Consider the following 22,283-nt stretch of genomic DNA (forward strand, 5'->3'; position numbering starts at 1 on the left):
CCAAGAAATGCTCCAACATATAACAAGGACACATGCTCCACTATGTTCATAGCAGCCTTATTTATAATAGCCAGAAGCTGGAAAGAACCCAGATGTCCCTCAACAGAGGAATGGATATAGAAAATGTGGTACATTTACACAATGGAGTACTACTCAGCTATTAAAAACAATGACATCATGAAATCCTTAAGCAAATGGATGGAACTAGAAAATATCATCCTGAGTGAGGGAACCCAGACACAAAAGAATACACATGGTATGCACTCATTGATGAGTGGATATTAGCCCAAAAGCTCAAATTACCCAAGACAACTCACAGACAATATGAAGAGTAAGAAGGATGACCAAAGTGTGGACTTAATCCTACTTAGAAGGAAGAACAAAATAATCTCAGGAGATAGAGGGAGGAAGGGAGAGAGGAGATGGAGGGAAAGGGGAGGCAGGTATGGGAAGAGACAAGAGAGAAGTCCAGAGGGTCAGGAAATTAAATGGAAGTATGTCGCAGTGGTGGACAGGGACCTGGAGGTATCCAGTAGAAAGTCCCAGACTCCAGGGAAGCAAGAGATTCCCAGGACTCAATAGGAATGACATTAGCTGAAATACCCAACAAAGGGGGGATAGAACCTGTAGAAATCATCTCCAGTGGATAGGCACAGCCCCCAGTTGAGGGAGGGGCTACCCACCCATCTCAAACTTTTAACCCAGAATCGTCCCTATCTGAAGGAAATGCAGAGACAAAAAAAAATGGAGGGGAGGCTAAAGGAAAGGCCATCCACCTGGGGACGCATCCCCAGTGCAGACCCCAAACCCAAACACTATTGCCAATGCCAAGAAGTGCTTGCAGACAGGAGCCTGGTATAGCTGTCCCCTGAGAGGCTCTGCCAGCACCTGACCAATGCGGATGCAGATGCTCACAGCCAACCACTGGACTGAGCCCAGGGACCCCAATGGAGGAGTTAAAGAAAGGACTGAAGGAGCTGATAGGGTTTGCAACCCCATAGGAAGAACAATATCAACCAACCAGACACCCCAGAGCTCCCAAGGGCTAAATCACCAACCAAAGAGTACCCACGGCTCCAGCTGCCTATGTAGCAGAGGCTGACATTGTTTGGCATCAATAGGAGGAGAAGCCCCAGGTCCTGTGAAGGCCTGTTTCCCCAGTGTAGGGGTGTTGAGGTGGGAGTGGGTGGTGGAAGTGGGAACATCTTCATAGAAGCAGGGTGCCATGGGAGGGGGGATAGGATGGGAGGGGCTGCAGAGGGGAAACCGGAAAGGGGAACAACATTCGAAATGTAAATAAATAAAACAACAACAACAACAACAGCCTGGATACAAAGCAAGTTCCAGGCTAGCCCGGGCTACACAGTGAGAGCCTGTCTCCAAATTATAAATGATCTTTTAAAAATAAAAATACACCACACTAGCAATGTTCCAAGCACAAAGCTGTTTTCATAATTAAAGAAAGGAAATATTAATGCCTGATATATGTGTCTAATAAAAATTAGCACTTGGTAGTCCTTATTGTTGAGGACACCATGCACTTCAGTGACCCCTGAGCTGGAACTGACCTGAAAGTTCCCAACCTGAGGATTTTCAAGATATGAGAAGCCCTGGAAGCTTCCAAATGGGGAAGGAATCAAGAGTCCCTACCCAGTAGATATGACACCTATAAGCCACCATGGCAGGTGCAATGGTGCTGTGAATACGTTGATGGTAACCAGCAGCTGTCTTCAGACACACCAGAAGAGGGCATCGGACCCCATTGTAGATTTTTTTTTTTTTAAGACTTATTTTATGTATATATAAGTACACTGTAGCTGTCTTCAGACACACCAGAAGAGGGCATCAGATCCCATTGTAGATGGTTGTGAGGTACCATGTGGTTGCTAATATTTGAACTCAGGACCTCTGGAAGACCAGCCGGTGCTCTTAACCGCTGAGCCATCTCCCCAGCCCAACCAGCAGCTCTTGAATTGGACTTAAGTCTTGCTCAACAGGAAGGAACTCATACCAAAAGTTGTTTGCATATGCAAAACAACTCTGAGCTATGACCTCACCTATCAGTTGTTAAATGTAGAAAACCAATAAACTGGACTCGTTGCTTCTGGGGTGCAGTTTGGTACAACCCCTGTGGAAGCCGACTCAGTGACTTGGTGTCAATGTTCAGGCAATTTGACTGGTAGAACATATCTTTCAGTAAGATTCACTGAGTTTCAAAATAACAGCTACCCAAGATTAATCCCAATAGTATATCAAGCAATATCAAGAGTTGTGCTGGTTTTTGTTTACAGTTTTTTTAAGGCTTGTTTTATTTTAATGACTGATCCATGTGAGGCCACAGCCTGGCCACTATGTATAGGCATGAGGGAAGCTTCATTTCTTGGTCTCTTCCTCCTTGGACAGAGTCTTGATGCTCTCCTCCTTCTTGGCTTAGAGGCGCTCCTCCCGGCGCTTTCGTGCTTCCTTGGTCTTAGACCTGCGAGCTTTGTTTACACTTTTGAGACAGGGTTTAATGTACCTCAGGCTAGCCTCAACCTCTGTTTAGTGGAGGATGACCTTGAACATGTAATCCTTCTAACTCTTGCTTCTATATGCTGGAATTACATGTGAACGACACCACGCCTGGCTTACTACCCGGTTTTTAAAAATAACTCCAATGCCTCCCAGTAAGAGAGCTTAATTAAACTATGGAACTTTCATATACAATACAGCGAGGCAGCAGGAAAAGTGTAAGCTCCACCCAATGGGTAGCAGCACATCTCACAGAGAGTGGCTGAATATATTTCTGAAAGGAAGGACAAAAGAGAAAGGGAGGGGATTGGTTCTGTGCACTCTTTAAGATAAACATCGTTAAATGGGAAAGATTCAGAATCCTAGTCCAGAATGCTGTCTAAAGGTCAGCACAGCACAATTCTTTGTTCTGCACATGTGACTTTTAGAAAGTCACGTAAGGACTGATAGCTGTGACTGCCTGAAGGAGGAACCTTGGGAACACAGGCATAAGAATGCAGGTCTAGCATAATAAACAACATTCATATTAAGAATGCCATCCTGACATTTCTGACTGAGGTAAGGAAGGTCCCAAGCTGTTTTGTGTGGAAAGCGTAACTTGGTGAACCACAGCTGCAGTCTTAGCATATAAAAAATAAAGGCAAGAGGATTCAGAATTCAAGACTACCTGGGCTTCTTGAGACCATCTCAGCAAAACCAAAGTCAGGGAAGGAAGAAGACATTCTGACAGAAGAGAGGTTGTCTTAGTTTTGTTTTTATTACTGTGAAAAAACACTGGCCAAAGTGTAGCCAGGGTAGACTTTTGGTCACTTTGTGCCTCCCCCAACCCCAGCACACACCAATCCCCTTACACAGATAGGAGAGAAGGAAGAAGGGGAAGGGAGTATCGTTATCTTTAGACAACGAGGGGCATCAAGTTCCTTGAGGCAAGTTGGATCTTCACTTTCAAAACATCTAATTTCTTCTTCTTTCTTCTTTGCATATAACTACATAACAAACAGCAACTGACCAACAACACACACGGCCTCAAGAGGCCCTGACGTTTACATACTCTCTGAAAAGTCCCAGAATTCCAAACATCACACACTGGATGAAACGATCTGCACCTGGCAAAACCACGCCCCTGCTAGAGCACGAGGCAAATCAGGGTCAGCTGCTGTGGACACTCTAAAGCGGCCGGCCCCACATCCCACACCTGGATGTGCTTCGTTTACAAAATGTATTCCCATAATACTCCTGTGTTTTTAAAGAAACCAAAATTCTCACTACATCAAAGAAACGTGGGAGGAAAGGGTTGATTTGACTTATGTCTCCTGGGTCACGATCCACTGAGCCCACGGAGGGACGGTGCTCACCCATGCTTCATCATGGCTTGCATAGCCTACTCCACATCATCCAAGACTACCTTCCCACAGGTAGCACTGCCCCAGTGGCCCTTCCATGTCAACCATTAATCAAGAAATTACAGACTTGCCTACAGGCCATTCCGATGGGGACATCTTCAATTATGAATCCTCTTTCTGGTGGAATTCTAGCTTTTGTTAAATTTACAAGAAAAAAAAAAACAGGACAAGAAACAAATATATAAAAATCATCAAGATGACTCGTGATTGTTCAGCTTAAATTATTAAGTTAATTTATATTTCAGACTTGAGTTATATTTATATCTCAGCCAAACCTACAAACTAGCATGGAGGTTAAAAAAATTATTTGCAGACATTTAAGGGCTCTATATATTATGTAGTGCTGTATAATAATTTCCCCTAACACCTAACATTTTATTTTTTATTTTTTGCAATTCTGTTTTGTTTTGATCATAGGATCTTTTAAAAATCATATTGTTTTGTAATGCATGCATATATATGTAATGGCTATTCCTGGTTGACTATATCTGAAATGAACTAGAATCCGGAATTGGAGGACTCCCCTGCCATCCAGATCTTCAGGCCAGAAGACACAAGTTTCTGACCTGGATCTTGGCATGGATCTTGAGGCATAGTGGCTATGAAAAGCTTAGGCCTAGGCAAGGTAGCACATGCCTTTAATCCCAGGAGACTGAGGCAAGGAGATCTCTGAGTTCAAGGTTAGCCTGGGACAAGCTGGGACCTTTAATTTGGGACACACCTTCTGTTGGAGGCCTACATAAGACATTGGAAGAAGGAAGATTTACTCTTCTTCAACTGTTTGCATTCACCAGCCAGTCCACCTATCGGAAGCTACTTCTAAGAAGACCAGCTGAGACAACTAGCCTCGTAGGAAGGATTGAGCAACTTTAGACTCTTGGACTTCCCATCCACAGCTGCCCATTTTTGGGTTAGTTGGACTACAGACTGTAAGTCATCACAATAATTTCTCTCAATACAGAGAGACATTCCAAAGTTCTGTGGCTCTAGAGAACCCTAATACAATATGTTTTTATCAAATCCACCCCCCATTTCTTCCCCTCTAATTTCTCCCCATCATATAGTTGTAGCATCTTACGCTGTAACCATAGTGGGCTTTGGCATTCATTACCCCCATTCCATGATTCTCTGTGGTTGGGGATACAGTTCGATTCCTAGAATGTACAAGGCCCTGCTATGTTACTACTGCATGCCTATAATCCCAGCACGCCAGAAGTAGAAACAGGAGTATCAGGAGTTCAAGACCCTTCTCTACTACAGAGTAAATGGGGACTATTTCAAAACGGGGGTCTAACCATCCTATCTCAGTTTCAAGTCAGTAGGAAGTATCAATTTAATATTTAATCTAAGTATATGTAGAATATTTACACATAGAGTAGCATATGTCAGCTACAGACCTAGAAGATTTGAGCATGTGTGGAGAAAGGGAATCTTGGGTAGGAAAAGTGGCAAACGGGCAGACAGCTTTTGTACTTTATGGAACTCTGTGGTTTCATTAGTTACTATGTGTATTAATGATCTGGTTATTTTAGAAGACTTATTTATTTTTACTCCATATGCACGATGAGTGTCTTGCTTGCATGTGTGTCTTTGTACCACACGAGGACAGTAACTGAGAAAGGCGGGCAAATCATTAGATTCCCTGGAACTGGAGTTACAGGTGGTTCTCAGCTACCATGGGGGTGCTGGGAACTGAGTCTGGGTCCTCTGTGAGATCAGTAAGTGTTCTTAACTTCTGAGATACCCTTCCAGCCACTATGATTTAGATTTTCAAAATAATTTTATTTTATTTATTAAATACAATTTTAGATTCAATTCAATCTTACATTCAACGTCAGTTAAGTAGAACTTAATTTTTCTGATAACTTTGTTCCATTATAAGTTTCCTCCTTCCTTCTTTCCTTCTTTGCTTGCTTGCTTGCTTGCTTGCTTGCTTGCTTGCTTGCTTGCTTTCTTCCCACAGAGCCTCAGATATCCCAGGCTGACTTCAAACTCACTATATAGTTTAAAAAGGCATTTAACTAAATGTAATGAAATATGGTATCAAATGGAAAAATTTGATACCATATTTTTTCCTTTTTAAAAAATACTATGTAGTCCTGGTTAGCCTAGTACTTGCTATGGAGACCAGGCTGGCATAATACTTAACTAAGATCTGCCTGTCTTTGTCTCCCAGGTGCTAAGATTAAAGGTCAGTGCTGTCATGCTGGAGCTGGGAAATGATCTTAAGCTAAATTCTGTTGTTTGAAGTAAATTCCAAACGTGATAGGAAGTGAATCCCAAATGTAACATGATCCCAAATGTTTCTGGTTTGGAATTCAGGCGGGAAGATGAAGCAGGTTATTCCTTGGGGTAAGAGGTTTTTCAAATGTTGTCATGGTTCAGTCAAAAACGAAGTAGCTTTACAAAACTGTGTAATCCTGTCCCACACTCTCGACTTGTTGATTCTATTTGGTGAAGGAGGAGACATGATTATGGCTCTCACTGTACTTTTCTACTGGACAAGGGTAGCCTCAACAAGAGAGTCTTAAGGCAGTCTCTGGTAAAAATTTTGGAGGAAAAAGAATACTGTTAATATATCTTTTGGCGGTGTCTTAGATAAAAACAAATTTTAGTCTGTGGGATACAAGACTGATTGGGCAGTTAAAATGACAAGGCTTAAGGGTTGAGCCAGTTAAGTTGGGGTCCAAGTCCCTATGTAGGTTCAGTAGAGGGAGTCAGCCAACAGCTACAAGGCAAGCAAGCAGCCCTGTGGCAGAAAGAAGGGGGGACATCAGAGAATGAGTGAGAAGGCTCAGAGGATCATGGAAAGCATGCAAAATTGACAAGGAAAGAATCATTCCTTAATGGCCTCTAAGCCTACTAATCTGTGTGGCTAGCTAACAATTTTTCCTTATGAGTTGATACCCTAAAATTATTTAGCAGATGGATGGCAAATCAAGCTAGCTGCTTCTGCCTGAAATTTGGCACATAGAGGTTTAGGGTACCCATTTTTGCTGACTTTCAGGTGTTGGAGGGTGATCAGTCAGGCCAAGGCAGATGGAGTTGGAAAGTTAGAGGATTCTGGGTACGGACCAACTGTAAACGAAATCAGATAAAATTAAGACAGCAGTTGAGTACACAATGTCCTGAGATTAATAATAGCATGACTGCTAAGGTTATAATAGGCACAGTCCAGTTTTACTATGAAGGTCTAAAGATCCAATTTCAAAAATGTTGAAATGTGTTTGGCATAGACCCAGTCTCATGTTGACCTTTTAGAGCAAAGGAGAATTATCAGGAATATACAAATAGTTTTGTTTGTGTTAGGAAAAATCTGGGAGTCTAACCTGATCACAGATGGGGAGACTGTAACTACCCCCACTTGGCATACCAATACTCAGGACTTATCTAATGGAGAGGCCATCGTGGCCTAGGTCAACTGTACTTTTCAAATCCAGTTTAGTTTTATTGTTGTTTATTTTATATCATCACCAATGTTTTAATCTTCGTTGTATTTTCCTTCTGAGTGTTTAAGACCATATGGCCAGATGGAAGTGCTTTATGAAGTGGTAGCGACCATCATACACAGTATCTTCAAAAGTGATTATTTTGAGGGGGCTGCGAGATAAAGGGGACTTGAGTTCAATTCCAAGCACCCAAATCAGGTGGCTCACAACGTAACAACAGCTCCAAGGGATGTAACAGCCTTTTCTGTCCTCTGGGGGCAACAACACCCATGTTTGTTCATACACACACACACACACACACACACACACACACACAGAGAGAGAGAGAGAGAGAGAGAGAGAGAGAGAGAGAGAGAGACAGAGAGACAGAGAGAGAGAGACAGAGAGAGAGAGAGAGAGAGAGAGAGAGAGAGAGAGAGAGAGAGAGAAAATTTTGTATTAAATCCTTTAAAAAGTTTAATGTGAACATAGTTGGCTCAGAGGATTCAGTCTTATTATTAACATGCAAGCTGAGCTTTAAGCTCTTTCCTGAGTGAATGCTCAGTGAGGAAAATAACATCTAATAGTTCTTCCCTCTGGTGTTTATCTGTGTGGTGTATCATTCAGTGTTCTGTTTCTTTTCAGCTGCTTGGCTGGGAGCAGGGTCTGCCCAGCATCTCTGTAAGTATGATGACCAATGTGTAATAAATAATCTGCTTCAGGGAGCTTTGAATAGCACATTGTCTCCTTTCTCTGCATCTGTGGTTGACACCCGTTCACCTGTTTGTGAACAGAAAATCCTCAACTTTGTCCAGGCCTGACAACAAAATGCACAGGCCGGGGACTGCCCAGCACTTCTAGAAACATGCTTCAGGGCAGCAGCTGTCAGAGCTGGGGACAGGATGACTCTTTGTGTCTGCAGTGACAGGTGTGAACACCAACCTTCTTCCCTGTCTATAATTCGCCAAAAGTTGGTCCCTGACACTTTGAAATAGTCACACTCTTTGCTCATCTTCTTGGAGGAGGATGAGAGGGGGATCTGGCTGCACTGAACACCAGGGTTTATTTAGATGTTCTAACTTGCTAAGCAGTGACCTGTTCCTCCCTCACATGCTCTTGGCCAAAGAGGATGACATGCCCACAGAGAGGAAGATCCTCAGTCAGTCATACCCGAGTAGCTGTGTTTCCCTGCTAGAACCTCCAAAGGAGCTCTCATCTCCTTGGAAGTAATGGAATCTTCCGCATATTTTGTGTGATAGTTTGAATAAGAACTGTCCTCTTTGGGCTCACACATTGGAAAACTTGGTGCCCTGTAGCTTGTGGCACTGCTTGTGAGAGGCTGTTGAACTTTTAAGAGATGGAGGCTTGCTGAGAAGGTATATCATGGGGGGAGGAGCAGACTCTGAGAGTCCATAACCTCACCCCACTTCTACTTCATGTTCTGCTTGATGTGCGTTTGCTTTGAAGGAAGGGTCCTAGTTCCGCAGTGTGCTGACCTGCTTCTCCTGCCATCATGAACTCTCCTGTGGAACCATAGGCCAAAAACCCTACTCTTGACAAGTTGTTCTTGGTCATGGTGTTTCATCACAGTAAAAAAAAAAAATAGCAAATACATGTGGACATTGTCTTAATTACTGTTCTATTGCTGTGAGGAAACACCATGATGAAAGCAACAGTTACAAGAAAGTGTTTGGGGAACAGCTTACAATTTCAGACGTCTTCAGTGTACAATTCAATGTCTACGGCCATTGTAGCAGGGAGCATGGTGAGGTGGCGGGCAGCCAGACAAGGTGCTTGAGCAGTAGCTGAGAACTCACTCCTCCCTCCCTCCCTCCCTCCCTCCCTCCCTCCCTCCCTTCCTTCCTTCCTTTCTTTTTCGATTTATTTATTTTGTGTATATGTGTACACTGTAGTTGTCTTCACACACACCAGAAGAGGGCATCAGATCCCATTACAGATGGTTGTGAGCCACCATGTGGTTGCTGGGAATTGAACTCAGGACCTCTGAAAGATCAGTCAGTGTTTTTAACTGTGGGGCCATCTCTCCAGCCCAAGAGTTCACTTCTGATCTGCAAGTTGCAGAGACAGGCAGAGAGAAAGAGACAGGGAGGCAGAGGGGGAGGAGAAGAGGAAGAGAAAGAAAGTTGGTGAGACTGCCTGTCTGCCTGCCTGCCTGCCTGTCTGCCTGCCTGCCTGCCTGCCTGCCTGTCTGCCTGCCTGCCTGCCTGCCTGCCTGTCTGCCTGCCTGCCTGGTATGGGCTTTTGAAACCTCAAAGCCCAGTGACACATTTCCCTCCAACAAGGTCACACCTACACCAAGAAGACCATGCCACCTAATCCTTCGGAAACAGTTTCACCAACTGGGGACCAAGCATTCAAACATATGAACCAATGGGGGCCTGTTCTCATTTAAACCACCAGTCATATAGAATTTAAAAAAAAAAAAAAAAAAAGTCTATATCAAAATAGAGTGGCTGGGGGAGAGAAAGAGAAAGACAGAGACACAAAAGAGGAAGAGTGGGAAGAGAGAAGAGGGAGCATATTTCAGAAACTCCAAATGCTTGAGTGTAGGTCAATGCATTCCCAGACATAGTTGACCAGGACTCCCTGACAGCCTGTTTTAATCAAGCCTCAGTAAATCAGAACTCATGCAAAAGCCACTAACCAAAATAAAAATATGTATACTATCCAAATGCTGCACTGGAACAATAGAAAACAGTCATGTAAGCCCTCAAATTTTCTAAAATTTGGAATTCTCAGGACTCTGTTTAATGATCAATTCACCCTGCCTATTGTTTTTAAAAAATTCAAATGAAGACCTGAGTGCTTCAGTCCCTCCTTCCTTACCCTTCCTCCCTAGCTTTCAGGATAGTGGTGGTGTGGAGGGAATGTTGTCTAGGGTACCTGAGTAGGCCAGCTTCCAGGAGGGAGCCTGGAGAGGAAGGGCGAGGGGAAGCCAATCCGTGAGGCTGGCTGTCCCTGAATGAGAGGAATGCTGACAAGAAGACACTCCCTGTACAGAGAGGAGGCCTGGATATTCCGAGTGTGGTCAGCTCAGAGGCACTGTGTTGGGGTTTCCTTCCACACAGCTGTCCTTGGGCCGCTTTCTCTCAGGGAGACAGTTGGTATTTAGGGCGGTGGCTACAAATATCTTACAGTACAAAAGGAATAACTCCCTCCCCTTTTCTCTTAAAGGCCACAGAACAGAATATAAAATTTAGAGGGGTTTTAAAAATACTTTAAGAAGAAAACAATCCAAAACGATTCCAATTTGTTCAGTGCAGATATAATCACGTGTAGTAATTTTATGTCTGTTCAATATGTAATCATGTCTCAGTATTTCTCTCAAGCTATGGCAAATGTCATCCAAAATAGCCTGGTTAATGCAGGGAAGAAAACCCCTCAGTGGAAGTTGAAAGCAATATCCTGGCTGGAAGTAAAACTGCACAGCTGGCACCACTTGGAGAAAAAAGGGGGAAATATTTTAAAAACCTAGTGATATTTTTAGAAGGCTTTAAAAATAAAACCTAGTTTCTTAAAAAATGGTTTTTGTTTGTTTTTTTTTTTAAACAGGAAGCTTTCTTCCACAGATTGAATAATTCAATTTTCTAAGGTGAGTTTTACTTTAAACTTCAGTAAAATAATGCTAAAATTCTGCAGTATATGCAAATAAGAACAAACAGCAGTGGGGGAAGAAAAAGCCAGTGAATCAAATGTTATTTAAAAACTATAATCTGGGCTGGAGAGATGGCTCCACAGTTAAAAGCACTCATTGCAGAGGTCTCTTCTGAGCATCCACAAGGCCCTCTGCTGCCGCGCTCCCCGCCTCAATGATAATGGACTAAGCCTCTGAAACTGGAAGCAACTGCCCAGTTAAATAAAATGCTTTGTTTTCTAAGACCTGCTGTGGTCACCGGCTTCTCTTCACAGCAACAGGACAGTGACTAATAGAATGGCATGAACCAGGCTCATCCCCATAATCCCAGTCTAGAGGCAGGAGAATCGGGAATTCAAGGTCATCCTCGACTATATCATGAGTTTGAGGTTAGCCTGGAAGAGAATGAGAAAGAACGGAAGGGTGTCAGGTCGGCAGGCCAGCAGGTTGGCAGGCAGCAGCCGGGATGTAGAAAAGGCTCAGTAGGAATAATGTTTGCCATACAAGTTTGAGGGCCTGGACTCCATCCTGAAGACTCGTGTGAAAAGCTGGGCATGGTGATGTGCACTTGTAAATCCACTGCTTGAAAGAGGTCAATGGATCCTTGGGGTTGGCTCACCAGCCAGCCAAAGAGAGAACCTATCACCACCCTACCACAACACTCAAGACTGTTCACGCGCGCGCGCGCACACACACGCACACACACACACACAAATGCTTCCATGAGATACAGCTATATTTCTCATTACATTTAGGTATTTTCTCAATTAGAGATCAAGAGAAGAGGGCCCAGCCCATGGTGGGTAGTACCATCCCTAGGCTTGTAGTCCTGGGTTATACAAGAAACAGGCTGAGCAAGCCATAGGAAGCAAGCCAGTAAGCGGCACTCCTCCAGGCGCTTGCGCTCTCTCTCTCTCTCTCTCTCTCTCTCTCTCTCTCTCTCTCTCTCTCTCTCATCTCGTTCCCTCCTTATACTGCCGTTCTCTTTTCCTGCTTGTCGGGACTTTGCTTTCCCCTCTAGGATCTTCTGCAGTCCTTGTCCAGCGTTAGCCTGGTGACACCCACCTTGCTGGGTGGGTGCCCACATGTCAGTTGTGCCATTAGCCTTTTCCTGCTGGACTCATTCCATGTAGATGATGCATTTCTTCCTGTACACTTGGACCACTCCCTGTGGGCCAAGCATTCAAACAGATGAGTCTATGGGGGCCAAACCACCCCAAAGACCTTAAGACGTCAAAACCAAAGGAGAAATAAAAAGTGAATGCTTGTCCAACTTATTGATTATCGTATTGATGGTAGAAGAATGTTACACATGTGTATCTGGAAAGACTACGACATGGAAGAGAGAAATGGTAGAGCTCGAAAGTAATGCTCTGGGTCACAGGGGTGAAGCAAAGTGGGATATATGTAGTGTGAAACAGTGAATCATCTTGGTTTTGAGATTCCCCAAAAATATCAGAGAGAGGAAGCAGGTCCTATCTGAGTTCATATGCATTCAGGTTTTGTACCTGCTTAATGATAACTTAACATTTTTAATTGAAAATATTTTCATATAAAAGAAATATTTTCTCTACTGCTGGCAACCTTTGTAGTAATTTTAGTAGAATTCTTGCCTCAGCAGGTAAGAGGCTCCACCAGTTGCTGCAGTGAGGGTCTCTTTTGTCCTTCCCACATCCCGATTAGTTTTGTTACCTTTCTAGTTTCCCTAGAATCCACCAACACAAATCCCCGTGCTTGCAAGGATTAAGAAACCACTGAGGAGGCTGGAGGGATGGCTCAGTGGTTAAGAGCACTTGCTGCTCTTGCAGGACCCAGGTTCAGTTCCCAGCACCCACGTGGTGGCTCACATGTAACTCCAATTTCAGGGGGTCTGATGCCTTCCTCTGGCTGTTTGGGTACCAGGGACACACATGGTGCACATATATGTAGGCAAAACACTCATACACATAAGATAAACCTAAAACAATCAAGAAAAGAAACCATTCAAGCCTGAAGTAGTATGTATCTTCAATCCCAGTTCTCAGATCTCTGAGTTCAGTGCCAGCCAGGGCTACATACCAGTACCATCTCAAAAGCAGCAGCAGCAGCAGTAGTAAAAAGACACACTAAAGGCTGAGGTTCCAGTTCAGTGGTAGAAAGATGGCTTAGGAAACTCAAGGCCCTAGTGTTTGGTTTCTGGCCTGAGGAGGGACTCAGGCACGTATTTTACATACCAAAGCAGACCTGTCCTCCAGCCTTTCCCAGCATCCTTCAGTCCCTACCTTGCATACCAGGCCCCAAACCTTGAACTTTCCCTCCCAGGGGCTGGGCTGTCCTAACCCCCAGGCTATACAATCCAGACATTTTGGTCTTCCTGCTCTCTTCTCTCTCCCTCTTCTTCTCCTTCTCTCTCTGCATTTGTTCTTTCTCCCCTCCCCTCCCTCTCTTCCTTCCCACAGCAACTCCCTTGCCTCAGTCCCTGGGGCCAGTGAACATGACCCAGAGCAGCTTCCCAACAAACCTGCATTTAATCTCATCTGGAATGAATTGGCTCATTTCACCCTCTATGGAGAAAGAACTTATCTATACCCTTGTATGAAAATGTTTTTATGAAAGCCATCACTATGAGTAACGAACACATGCCAATTAAAAGGGTATGGTGAGCAAGACTCATGGGTAAGGGGTCTTGCCAAGCAAGCCTGTCAACCTGAGTTCAATCCCCAGAGCCTGTAGGGAGAAAGGTAGTGTGGTTGCATATGTCTGCAATCCCACATCCTTACTCTGAGATGGGCGGCAGATACAAGACAATCACCCTGAAGCTCACAGGCCAGCTAGCCTGGAGTATTCTGAATAGCAAGAACAAGAGAGAGTCTGCCTCAGCAGGTGAGAGAGAGCTGGCTCCTCTCCTCTGACAACCATGCATTCTCAATGGGCTACACACACAGACACACAGACACAGACACAGACACAGACACATGCATGCACGCATACACTCTAAACAGTAATAATAAAATTTAAAACCTTTAAAAGAAACAGCCCGATGCAGAGGCCCACACTTGCAACACGAGCACTAGAGACTAACGCAGGATTACAGTGTTGTGGTTTGCCCAGGAGTTATCTGTATTTTGATGCTCATTCCACTGCCCCAAGGACAGCAGCCCAGTCACTACTCAGGAATCAGGTGACTTCACCAGAACCTTCTCCCCATTGAATTTGTAAAGTACAGGTGAGGGGCAGGAACAGGATAGAAGGAGGCTGTCGGGCTGGGGATTTAGGCCAGTGTCATTGCCTAGGAGAAGGAAAAAAAAAAAAAAAAAAAAAAAAAAAAAAGGAGGAGAAGTTTTGAAGGAAGGAGGAGGGCAGGAGGAAGGGAAGGAGGAGGAGGAGACAGGAGGAGAGGAGGGAGAAGCTGTGGCAGGACAATGGAGGCTGAAGTAAAGATCTTGCTCTGTGTATTTACAGGTTGTTATCCATGTTCCTAAGGGATGGATGGTACTGGGCTTTGTATGTTTAGGTGGGCAATTATATCTTACCAATTGGGTCAAAGGTTATTGTGTTGTGTGTTCTTTAATGTGTAGATTTAAGTGTAATGGAGTGTGGGGCAACTGGTGTGGGCTGCCGAGGAGTTGGGATGAGTTTCCGCAGAGATATCTAGCAGATATCTTGGGGCACCGAGGTGCAGGACCTAGCGGGGTAAAAGACAGTGTTACTTTTTTTATTTTTTATATTTTTACAACAACATTACTGAAAGTTTGAAGCCAGCCTACATAGTGAGACTTTGTCAAAACAAAACAAAAACAAAGAACGACGAAAAAGAAGGCCGAGGAGGTGGCTCAGTGGGTAAAGGCGCTGCTTTCAAATCTGACAACCTGGGTTTCATCTCTAGAAGGAGAGAATTAACCCTCACAAGTTGTCCTCTGACCTCCACATGTACTACGCACCACCAAATAAACAAAATTTATTTTTGAAAGGAAAAGTGAAAAGAAACTACTGGTATTGATATAAAATTCGGGGGGCTGGGGCTGGAGAGGGGCTCAGCAGTTAAGTGCGCTTGTTGCTCTTACAGAGGACCTAGATTTTGAGCATCCACATGGTGGCTCACAATCATCAGTAACTCACAGTGGTTTCTTATCGAGCTCCCAAGCTCTCCTCTTAAACCTCTGAGGTCTAGGATTACAGGCTTCACTCACTATCCCTGGTTCTGGTTGACCTTTCTATCAGTTTGTTTTGTTGGTTTGTTTTGTTTGACTGACCTTTTGAAATAGGCCTTTAACCACACTTGATTTAAGCCTGTAATCCCCGAAGCTCTGGATTCTGAGACTGGGCACTGCCAAGATTTGCTTGGGCTACAAGTGAGTTCAAGGCCAGTATGGGCAACTTAGTGAGAACCTATGTTGATGTAAAATGTCAAAGCCAGGCCTGAATGTCAGGCCGGTAGTCTGCTCACTCTGCAGACAACGGCAGAAGGATCAGGAGTTTGAGGGCAGCCTAGGCTACATGTAACCTGGTCTCTAAAACAAAAGAAAAGGGGGCATGACTAAAGAAACACACGGGTCAGTAGGTAAAGTTCTTGCCTTATATGTGTAAAGACCTGAATTCAGATCCCACTAAGTCACGGTTCTATGCTGCGAAGAGACACCACGACCAAGACAACTCTTTTCAAAGAGAGCAATTAATTGTCTACCTTTTGAGCTATATCAACAGCCCTGCACTGACTTCTTTAGAGGGATAATCCATGATTATCATAGTAAGAAGCAGGCAGGCATGGCAGTAAGGCAGTAACTAGGAGCTTTTCAACCTAACCCCACAGGCAGTAGAAAGGGAGGAGTGACAGAGACAGAGACAGAGACAGACTGGGCCTGGCTTGGGTTTTGAAACCTCACATACCAGCCCCAGCAAGGCCATACTTCCTAATCTTTCCCAAACAGTTCCATTAACTGGAGATTAGGCATTCATTCAAGTGTGGGAGCCTGGGATTCTCATTCTAACTACCAAATTCCCAGAGTCAATGTTAAAAAACAAAACAAAACAAAAACTAAGAACCCAAGCATGGTACATACTTTTAATACCAGGGGTGGCAAACTGGAAGACAGGCTGGTCTAATTTAAGTTCCAAGGTCAATTAAAGACTCTGTCTTGAATGGTGGAAGGCACCTGATGACCAATCTCTAGGTCCTCTGACTTCTACCATGTGCAGACCACAAAAGCTTTCTCCCATCCTAGACAGAAAAATAAACACAAACAAAAACCAAGGAGGTGTATCTGTGTTGTTAGAGTGCTCATGTAGCATGCAGGAAGCACTGGATGCCATCTCAAGAACTAGGGAGACTCCAGCTCCACAAATCTGGGCAGGGAGGAGCACAGGGGAACACTGGTAGAGAATGCTTGGGACAAACAGATCCACATTAATAAAATAGCATCCTGGTTTCAGTATGTGTGTTTTTGAGAACACAGTTATCAATTTTGATTGTTTGCATCGTTTTGAGGCAGGCTTTCATTATTAGGGTAGCCTGGAATTCAGTATGGAGAACTCCACCAGGAGTGGCCCTGAACCCCTGAGTGGCTCTCCTGCTTCTATCTCCCAAGTGTTGGCATTATAGGACTGTAACACCGTATCCAGCTTCCCATGCCTGCTTAAACAATTTAAGTAGGCTACAGCTATGCTTGCCACTTGTCTGCAACACTGAAGCATATGTGGTGAGAAAGCATCCTAAGGTTACAGACAGAAATGCTTTCTGATTCAGAGAAGATCTAATCTAGTAGACCGTGGAGAGTGAGCACCTCTACTTTAAATCAGGATATTAAAACTAGAATAGGTTGTGCCCAGGCAGACAATTCTGGTAAATTAAGGGAATGCTAGCTTGTGTTTTATTCTACAGTGAGCATTGAGGACTGGTATGGTGAGAATTGCTGGGAATGGTGAGAAAGGCTGATGTTCCTTGTGGTAAGACTGGAGCCAGGCCTCACAGGTCCTATATAAACACCTTATATACGGTTGAGCTCTATCCCTAGCCCCCAAATTTTCTTTAATGGAATAATTAAAATAAGCAAAACAAAATATCACATTATTTAATATTAGTTGCCTACTCATATATGTTAAAATAACCTAAACTTTTCTCCTTTATATTTTATGCCAAAGTAAAATTTCCTTAATGTTAGCTGATAGTTGAATGGCATTTACTAAATTTAAATGATAAAAGCATGGTAAGGAAACCGTTTTAAATAAATGTATATTTTTCTTTAAAGTTTATTATTACTGTGTATTTAGTGTGTGGAGGAGGTCAGAGGACAACTTTGAGAGATAGTTCCTTTGCTGTAGAAGTGATGACACCACATTTGGGCTTTAAAAATAATTTATATACTACCACTTTTCTCCACGAGTCCATGAAATGGGTGTGCATGTGGAAGTCAGAGAACAAACTTGTAGAGTCGGTCAGTCGGTCGGTCTCTCCTCCCACCTCGGAATGGGTTCCTAGGATCAAACTCAGGCCATCAGGCTTGCACAGCAAGTATCCAGCCATTGTCTCCCTTTTGAGCTGTATCAACAACCTGCCCTGGCTTCTTTATGTGATCTCCCGATTGAACTCTGTTCACCAGGCTTGCCGAGCAAGTGACTTTTCCTGTTGAGCCAACTTGTTAGCCCATGGCTGACTTTAATCAAATCCGAATAACCAAAATAACTGGTTTGTTATTAGTCATTAGTCCATGAGCTTCAAAACGTGTGCTTAAGGAAGGGCTAATGCGGGCATAGTGGTACAAACCCTATGCTACCCAGCACTAGGAGGCTGAGACAATGGGGGCTTCAGCTCTGCAGGGAGACCCTGCCTCAGAAAAGGGGGAGAGGGGGCAGGATGAGGTAGAGAGGGTGAGGAGGTCTCAGTATTTTTGTGAATATATTGAATATATAGCTACAGGAACATCTTCCAATATAAGATTTTCTAGGCCCTGAGTGCTAGATAAACACGACACTACTGATCTTAGTTGATCGTACTCATTAGGAATAATGGTGAGTTAGAGAACATCACTGCAATATACCTGAGTATGGAAACTGATTTCTAATTGTAGGCTCGGTACAAGAATGGCTGAACTAGAAAAGAACTTAAGAGACTGTTGAAAGCTCATCCTCAGAGTAAACCCCCCAGCAACCGTGCCTTTGGAACTTGTTAGAATTGCAGTCTGTCTCGTCTCAGGCATGCTGGGTTTGGGTGAACCAGTGTGTTGTAAGGAGCCTTTGGATGACGCTTTATACTTCTGGAATGATGGTGCTCCACAGACTAGCAGAAGTTACTAACACTTAAAGAAACGCAGGGTGTAGTGGGACACACCTTTAGAAGGTGAGGCAAGTGGATCTCTGTCTTTTTGAGTCTAGCCTGGTCTACATTAGGGAGTTCCAGAGCAGAGCAGGGCACATAGAACCTGTCTCAAAAAAAAAAAAAAAAAAAAAAAAAAAAATGGAAGCAGTGGCCTTTTTCTCAAAAGACCCAATTCAGTTCTCACCCCCACCCCTTTCCCCTTAGATCTCACTATGTAGTCCAGGCTGGCTTTGAACTCTCAGTGATCTGCCTGCCTCTACCTCCCCAGTGCTAGAATTAAAGGCACACACCACCATATCTAGCTTAATTAAATTCTCTTAAAATTATAACTTTTGCGGTAATTATTAAAAATGGAACTTTTATCCTGCACTAGTGCCAGCACCGTAGGGCCACATGGCATCTGAGGGGTAGCTACCCAGTAAAAGCACTGACTTTACAAGGCTCCCTGCTTCAGACTCTGCCCACACTCCGGGCAACTGCCTGGTAGTTATAGTATGAACTCCCAGCCACCCATTGAAATCAAGACCCAATAAGCTATAATTTAGCAAACAGATTTATATGTTAAATTCTCAATCTATAATATGTCCACACAATAAACTCACAACCAATTGATAAAGATATAACCTACCCACCTAGATAAGATAAATTGACCTACAGAAATCCACCCCTTAAGAAATATTCATAACTACCTATGGCCATTTAAGGCCACACGGATCTGGGTCGTCCTTCTCTATCTTCACCTTGAATCTTTTTCCTTCTTTCCTCTTCTCTCCCACCTTACCAAAACTTTGTCCCCACCTTACTTTTTACTGTCCAATCATGGGCCTTGACCTAACTTGTGCCAGGCCTCACCTGCATGTAGACACACTTCCTAGTTTCCCAGGCCATATGTATTAAGTTTTTGTGGTTCTGTTTTGAGGCAAAGTTTTATTGTACAGCTCTAGCTGCCCTGGAGCTCCTTATGTAGACCAGGCTGGCCTCAAACTCACAGAGATCTGCCTTCCAAGTACTAGGATTACAGGAATGAGTCACCATAGTGGGATAAATTACTATACTACCAAGCTGGCAACTTACCACACAGTTATCATGGCACAGTTCTGTAAGGTCAGAAGTCAACATCTGTCTCACTGAACTAAAATCAAGGTTCTACATTCCTTTCTCTAGAATCAGTTTCTTCACCTTTGCCATGATGAGAGCCAACTTGCATCCCTTGACTCCTGGTGCTTCCCCCACAGAGCCAGTATGGCTATCTTTAAACAAGAGGCACACTTTATATTCTGTAGGTCAGACCCATCGTCCCACATCTACCTATTTATCTATAAACCTCAGTATACTAAGTCATTTGCACAGACTATGTCATTCAAAGACTTTCCCTACAGGATCATGTATTTCGTTAGGCAATAAAAATATCAACTGTAATACATTACATTCATTATGTTAATTTTATGAAATCAGGATAGATTACTGGTGTCACTATGGTAACAAGTATTGTGGGGTTTTTTTTGTTTGTTTGTTGTTGTTTTGAGGCAAAGTTTCACTGTGTAGCCCTGGCTGGCCTGGAACTAACTCGCTTTGTGTAACCAGGTTGGCCTTGGACTCAGAGATCTGCCTTCCTTGGCCTTCTAATTCTAAGCACTAGAATTATAGGTGTGAGCTACTACAGTGGGATAAGATACAAAGTTACCAAATGAGTCTTGATTAACAACTGCATTAGAAGTGCTCAAAGGGCTGGAGAGAAGGGCTCAGCAGTTTGCTTCTAAGCGCCTAGGCGGGGCACCCTCTTCTGGCCTCTGAAGTAACTACAAGCAGCCGCAATACCAACCCTAACAGCAGCAAAACACCTCCCCCAGTCCCCGCCCGCATTCTTTCTTTCTTTTCTTTTTTTTTTTTAAGAAAAAAATGTTTATTAGCAGACCACCTAAGGGGTTTGAATTTCTGTTAACTTTTTTTTTTCCATTTTCTGCATTCTCCATAGATGTTTTTATTTTTGTTTTGGAGACAGGCTCTTACTTTGTAGACCAGACTGGCCTTCAACTGATAGGGATCCACCTGCCTCTATCCCCTCATGGGTTCCACCACGCCGGGTTTGTAAGAGAAACAAAACAAAACAACAAAACAAAACAAAACAAAACAAAACACCCTCAAATTATATCATTGTCTGAAACTCTGGTATAGAGTGTGGGGTTTGAAGTATCAAACAGATGACAAAGGTTCTCTCTCTTTCTCTACCCAAAGTGTACTGGCTCAATCACATGTATTGTTTTGAAGACCAATGTGGACACAATTTACTTTCCAAAGTGGTTGCATTACCTGGCTACAATTCTTTTTCCTCCACATGGCACGTTTTAAATTCTGGTTTAGACAAGAACTTGGGGCTTTTCTTTAGAATTTGTGGTGCCACAGGACCAAATAGAACACCTCACAGGCAGGCAGGCTTGCAAGCGCTCACAGGCCGGTCTGCCATGGGGCCTTCAGAGGAAGGGATTTTGTTCGGACCCCGCCTAGGCCCGGCGCACAAGGCCACACAAGGCCCGCAGGCCCACAGCCCCCCGGTTAGGTACGGTCTGCGCCGGGGGGCAGCGAAGGGGGACGAGCCCGGACCCGCAGGGAGAGGCTCGGGGCGGCGGCGGGGCGGGACCGGAGCCCGGTGGGGGAGGAGCGGCGGCGGGGCTGCTGTGGCGACCGACGCGCGGCGGTGGCGGAGACCCACCCCCGTCCACATGGACAGTCGCCGAGGCCTGGGCTGATGCTCTGACGCCTGGGCGGGGTGGGCGGGCGGCGGCGGCCACTGCTGGAGCAGCGAGGGGTCGCGGGCGCCTGACGGTCGCGGAGCCCTCGCTCGGCTCGGCGCTGCGGCCATTTTACGGCCCGGGACGCAGGAGGCGTGTGAGCGTTCGCTTCGTTCTCCGTCCTCCGGGGCCAGCGGCGGAGCGGAGAGGAGCTTCTCCGAGGCCGGCGCGGGCGGTGGATGGGGAGTCGTGTGCTGAGGGGAGCCGGGCCCGGGAAGCGCCGCCGCCGCCGCTCACGGTCCCCGGTAGGCGCCTGAGGAGAAGAAACCCAGGCCGTGGGCCTCACCGCCTCCCGTCAGCCCGCGACAGGCCCGCTTTTGTGTGGGGGCCCGGCCGGCGGGGAGCGCCCCTCGCGGACGGTCGAGCCCGAGGCCCGCCACCCTGCGGCTGCTACCCTCCCGACGTGCGGCCCCCATTCCCCGCGAGCACCGCGGCGGTGCCGGCCATGGAGTAAGAAGGAGGCGGCGTGGGAGGAGGAAGATGGCGGCGGGCAAGAGCGGTGGCAGCGCTGGGGGTGTTTTCCTGAAAGGTGCGTTCGGGTCTTCCTCAGGGGAGAGTCGGGGGGGGGCGGAATTCGCGACACCGGGGTTCTCTCGGGCCCAGATACTCAGCTGTGTGCTCCGGGTGGGCTTGGGGCCTCTGGGATCGGGACGGTCGATGGCGGGCAGGGAACGCGCTGCGGGCGCGCCGACTTCGGGTCCTCCCGGGCAAAGGCTCGGGCAGGCTGGCGCGAGGCGGCGCGGTAGCCGCGCAGCGAGCCGAGGCCCAGGGCGGCCTGCGAGGGGCAGGCCGAAGGCTTGGACTAGCTCCCACCTCCATATTTTCGATGGTTGCCTAGTGGGCGAGGAGCAGACTGCGTTCAGGTGTTTTTCTTAGCGTTCGTGGAAAGTTTCAGACCGCTAAGCTTGGTTGGAACTGGCCGATCCAAGTAGGCAGGGGAGAGAGGTAGTTTGTTTCACTGCCTTTTGGTTTAAAGCTCCCAGGCTAGCCGCTGCCATTGGAGTGCAGGTTAGACCTGGCGGTGCTCGATACTCCAGTGAGATGTGTTTGGCTATACTTTGTAAAGCAGTTCATTTGGAGAGGGGGGGGGAGGGAAAGAAAGAAAAAGAGAGAAAGAGAATATGAGCTTTGGAGTGTCAGTTTGGGGACAGCCAGGGAAGGTAAAAGAGTTAGGATGTTCCCATTTTTTAGTCGCTTGTGAGGCAG

At 45.3% G+C, this 22,283-nt stretch overlaps 1 protein-coding gene and 1 pseudogene across 3 annotated transcripts in view; both read left to right on the forward strand.

The window, feature by feature from the left end:
* The window catches only part of LOC116908219, a 43,516-nt pseudogene extending 21,985 nt beyond the window's left edge, over nucleotides 1-21,531 (forward strand).
* Nucleotides 21,342-22,283, forward strand: part of Senp6 (SUMO specific peptidase 6) — a 76,152-nt gene continuing 75,210 nt past the window's right edge. Inside the window, exon 1 of one of the 3 annotated variants that reach the window (XM_032909260.1) lies at nucleotides 21,342-21,606. In XM_032909260.1, coding sequence (XP_032765151.1) covers nucleotides 21,558-21,606 — 49 coding nt within the window. In that variant the 5' untranslated portion in view covers nucleotides 21,342-21,557. The remainder of the gene's footprint in view (nucleotides 21,607-22,283) is intronic. The other 2 variants (XM_032909261.1, XM_032909262.1) reach the window with 2 other exon arrangements.

This window comes from Rattus rattus, chromosome 8 (assembly GCF_011064425.1).
Source record: "Rattus rattus isolate New Zealand chromosome 8, Rrattus_CSIRO_v1, whole genome shotgun sequence".
Classification (NCBI taxonomy): Eukaryota; Metazoa; Chordata; class Mammalia; order Rodentia; family Muridae; genus Rattus; species Rattus rattus.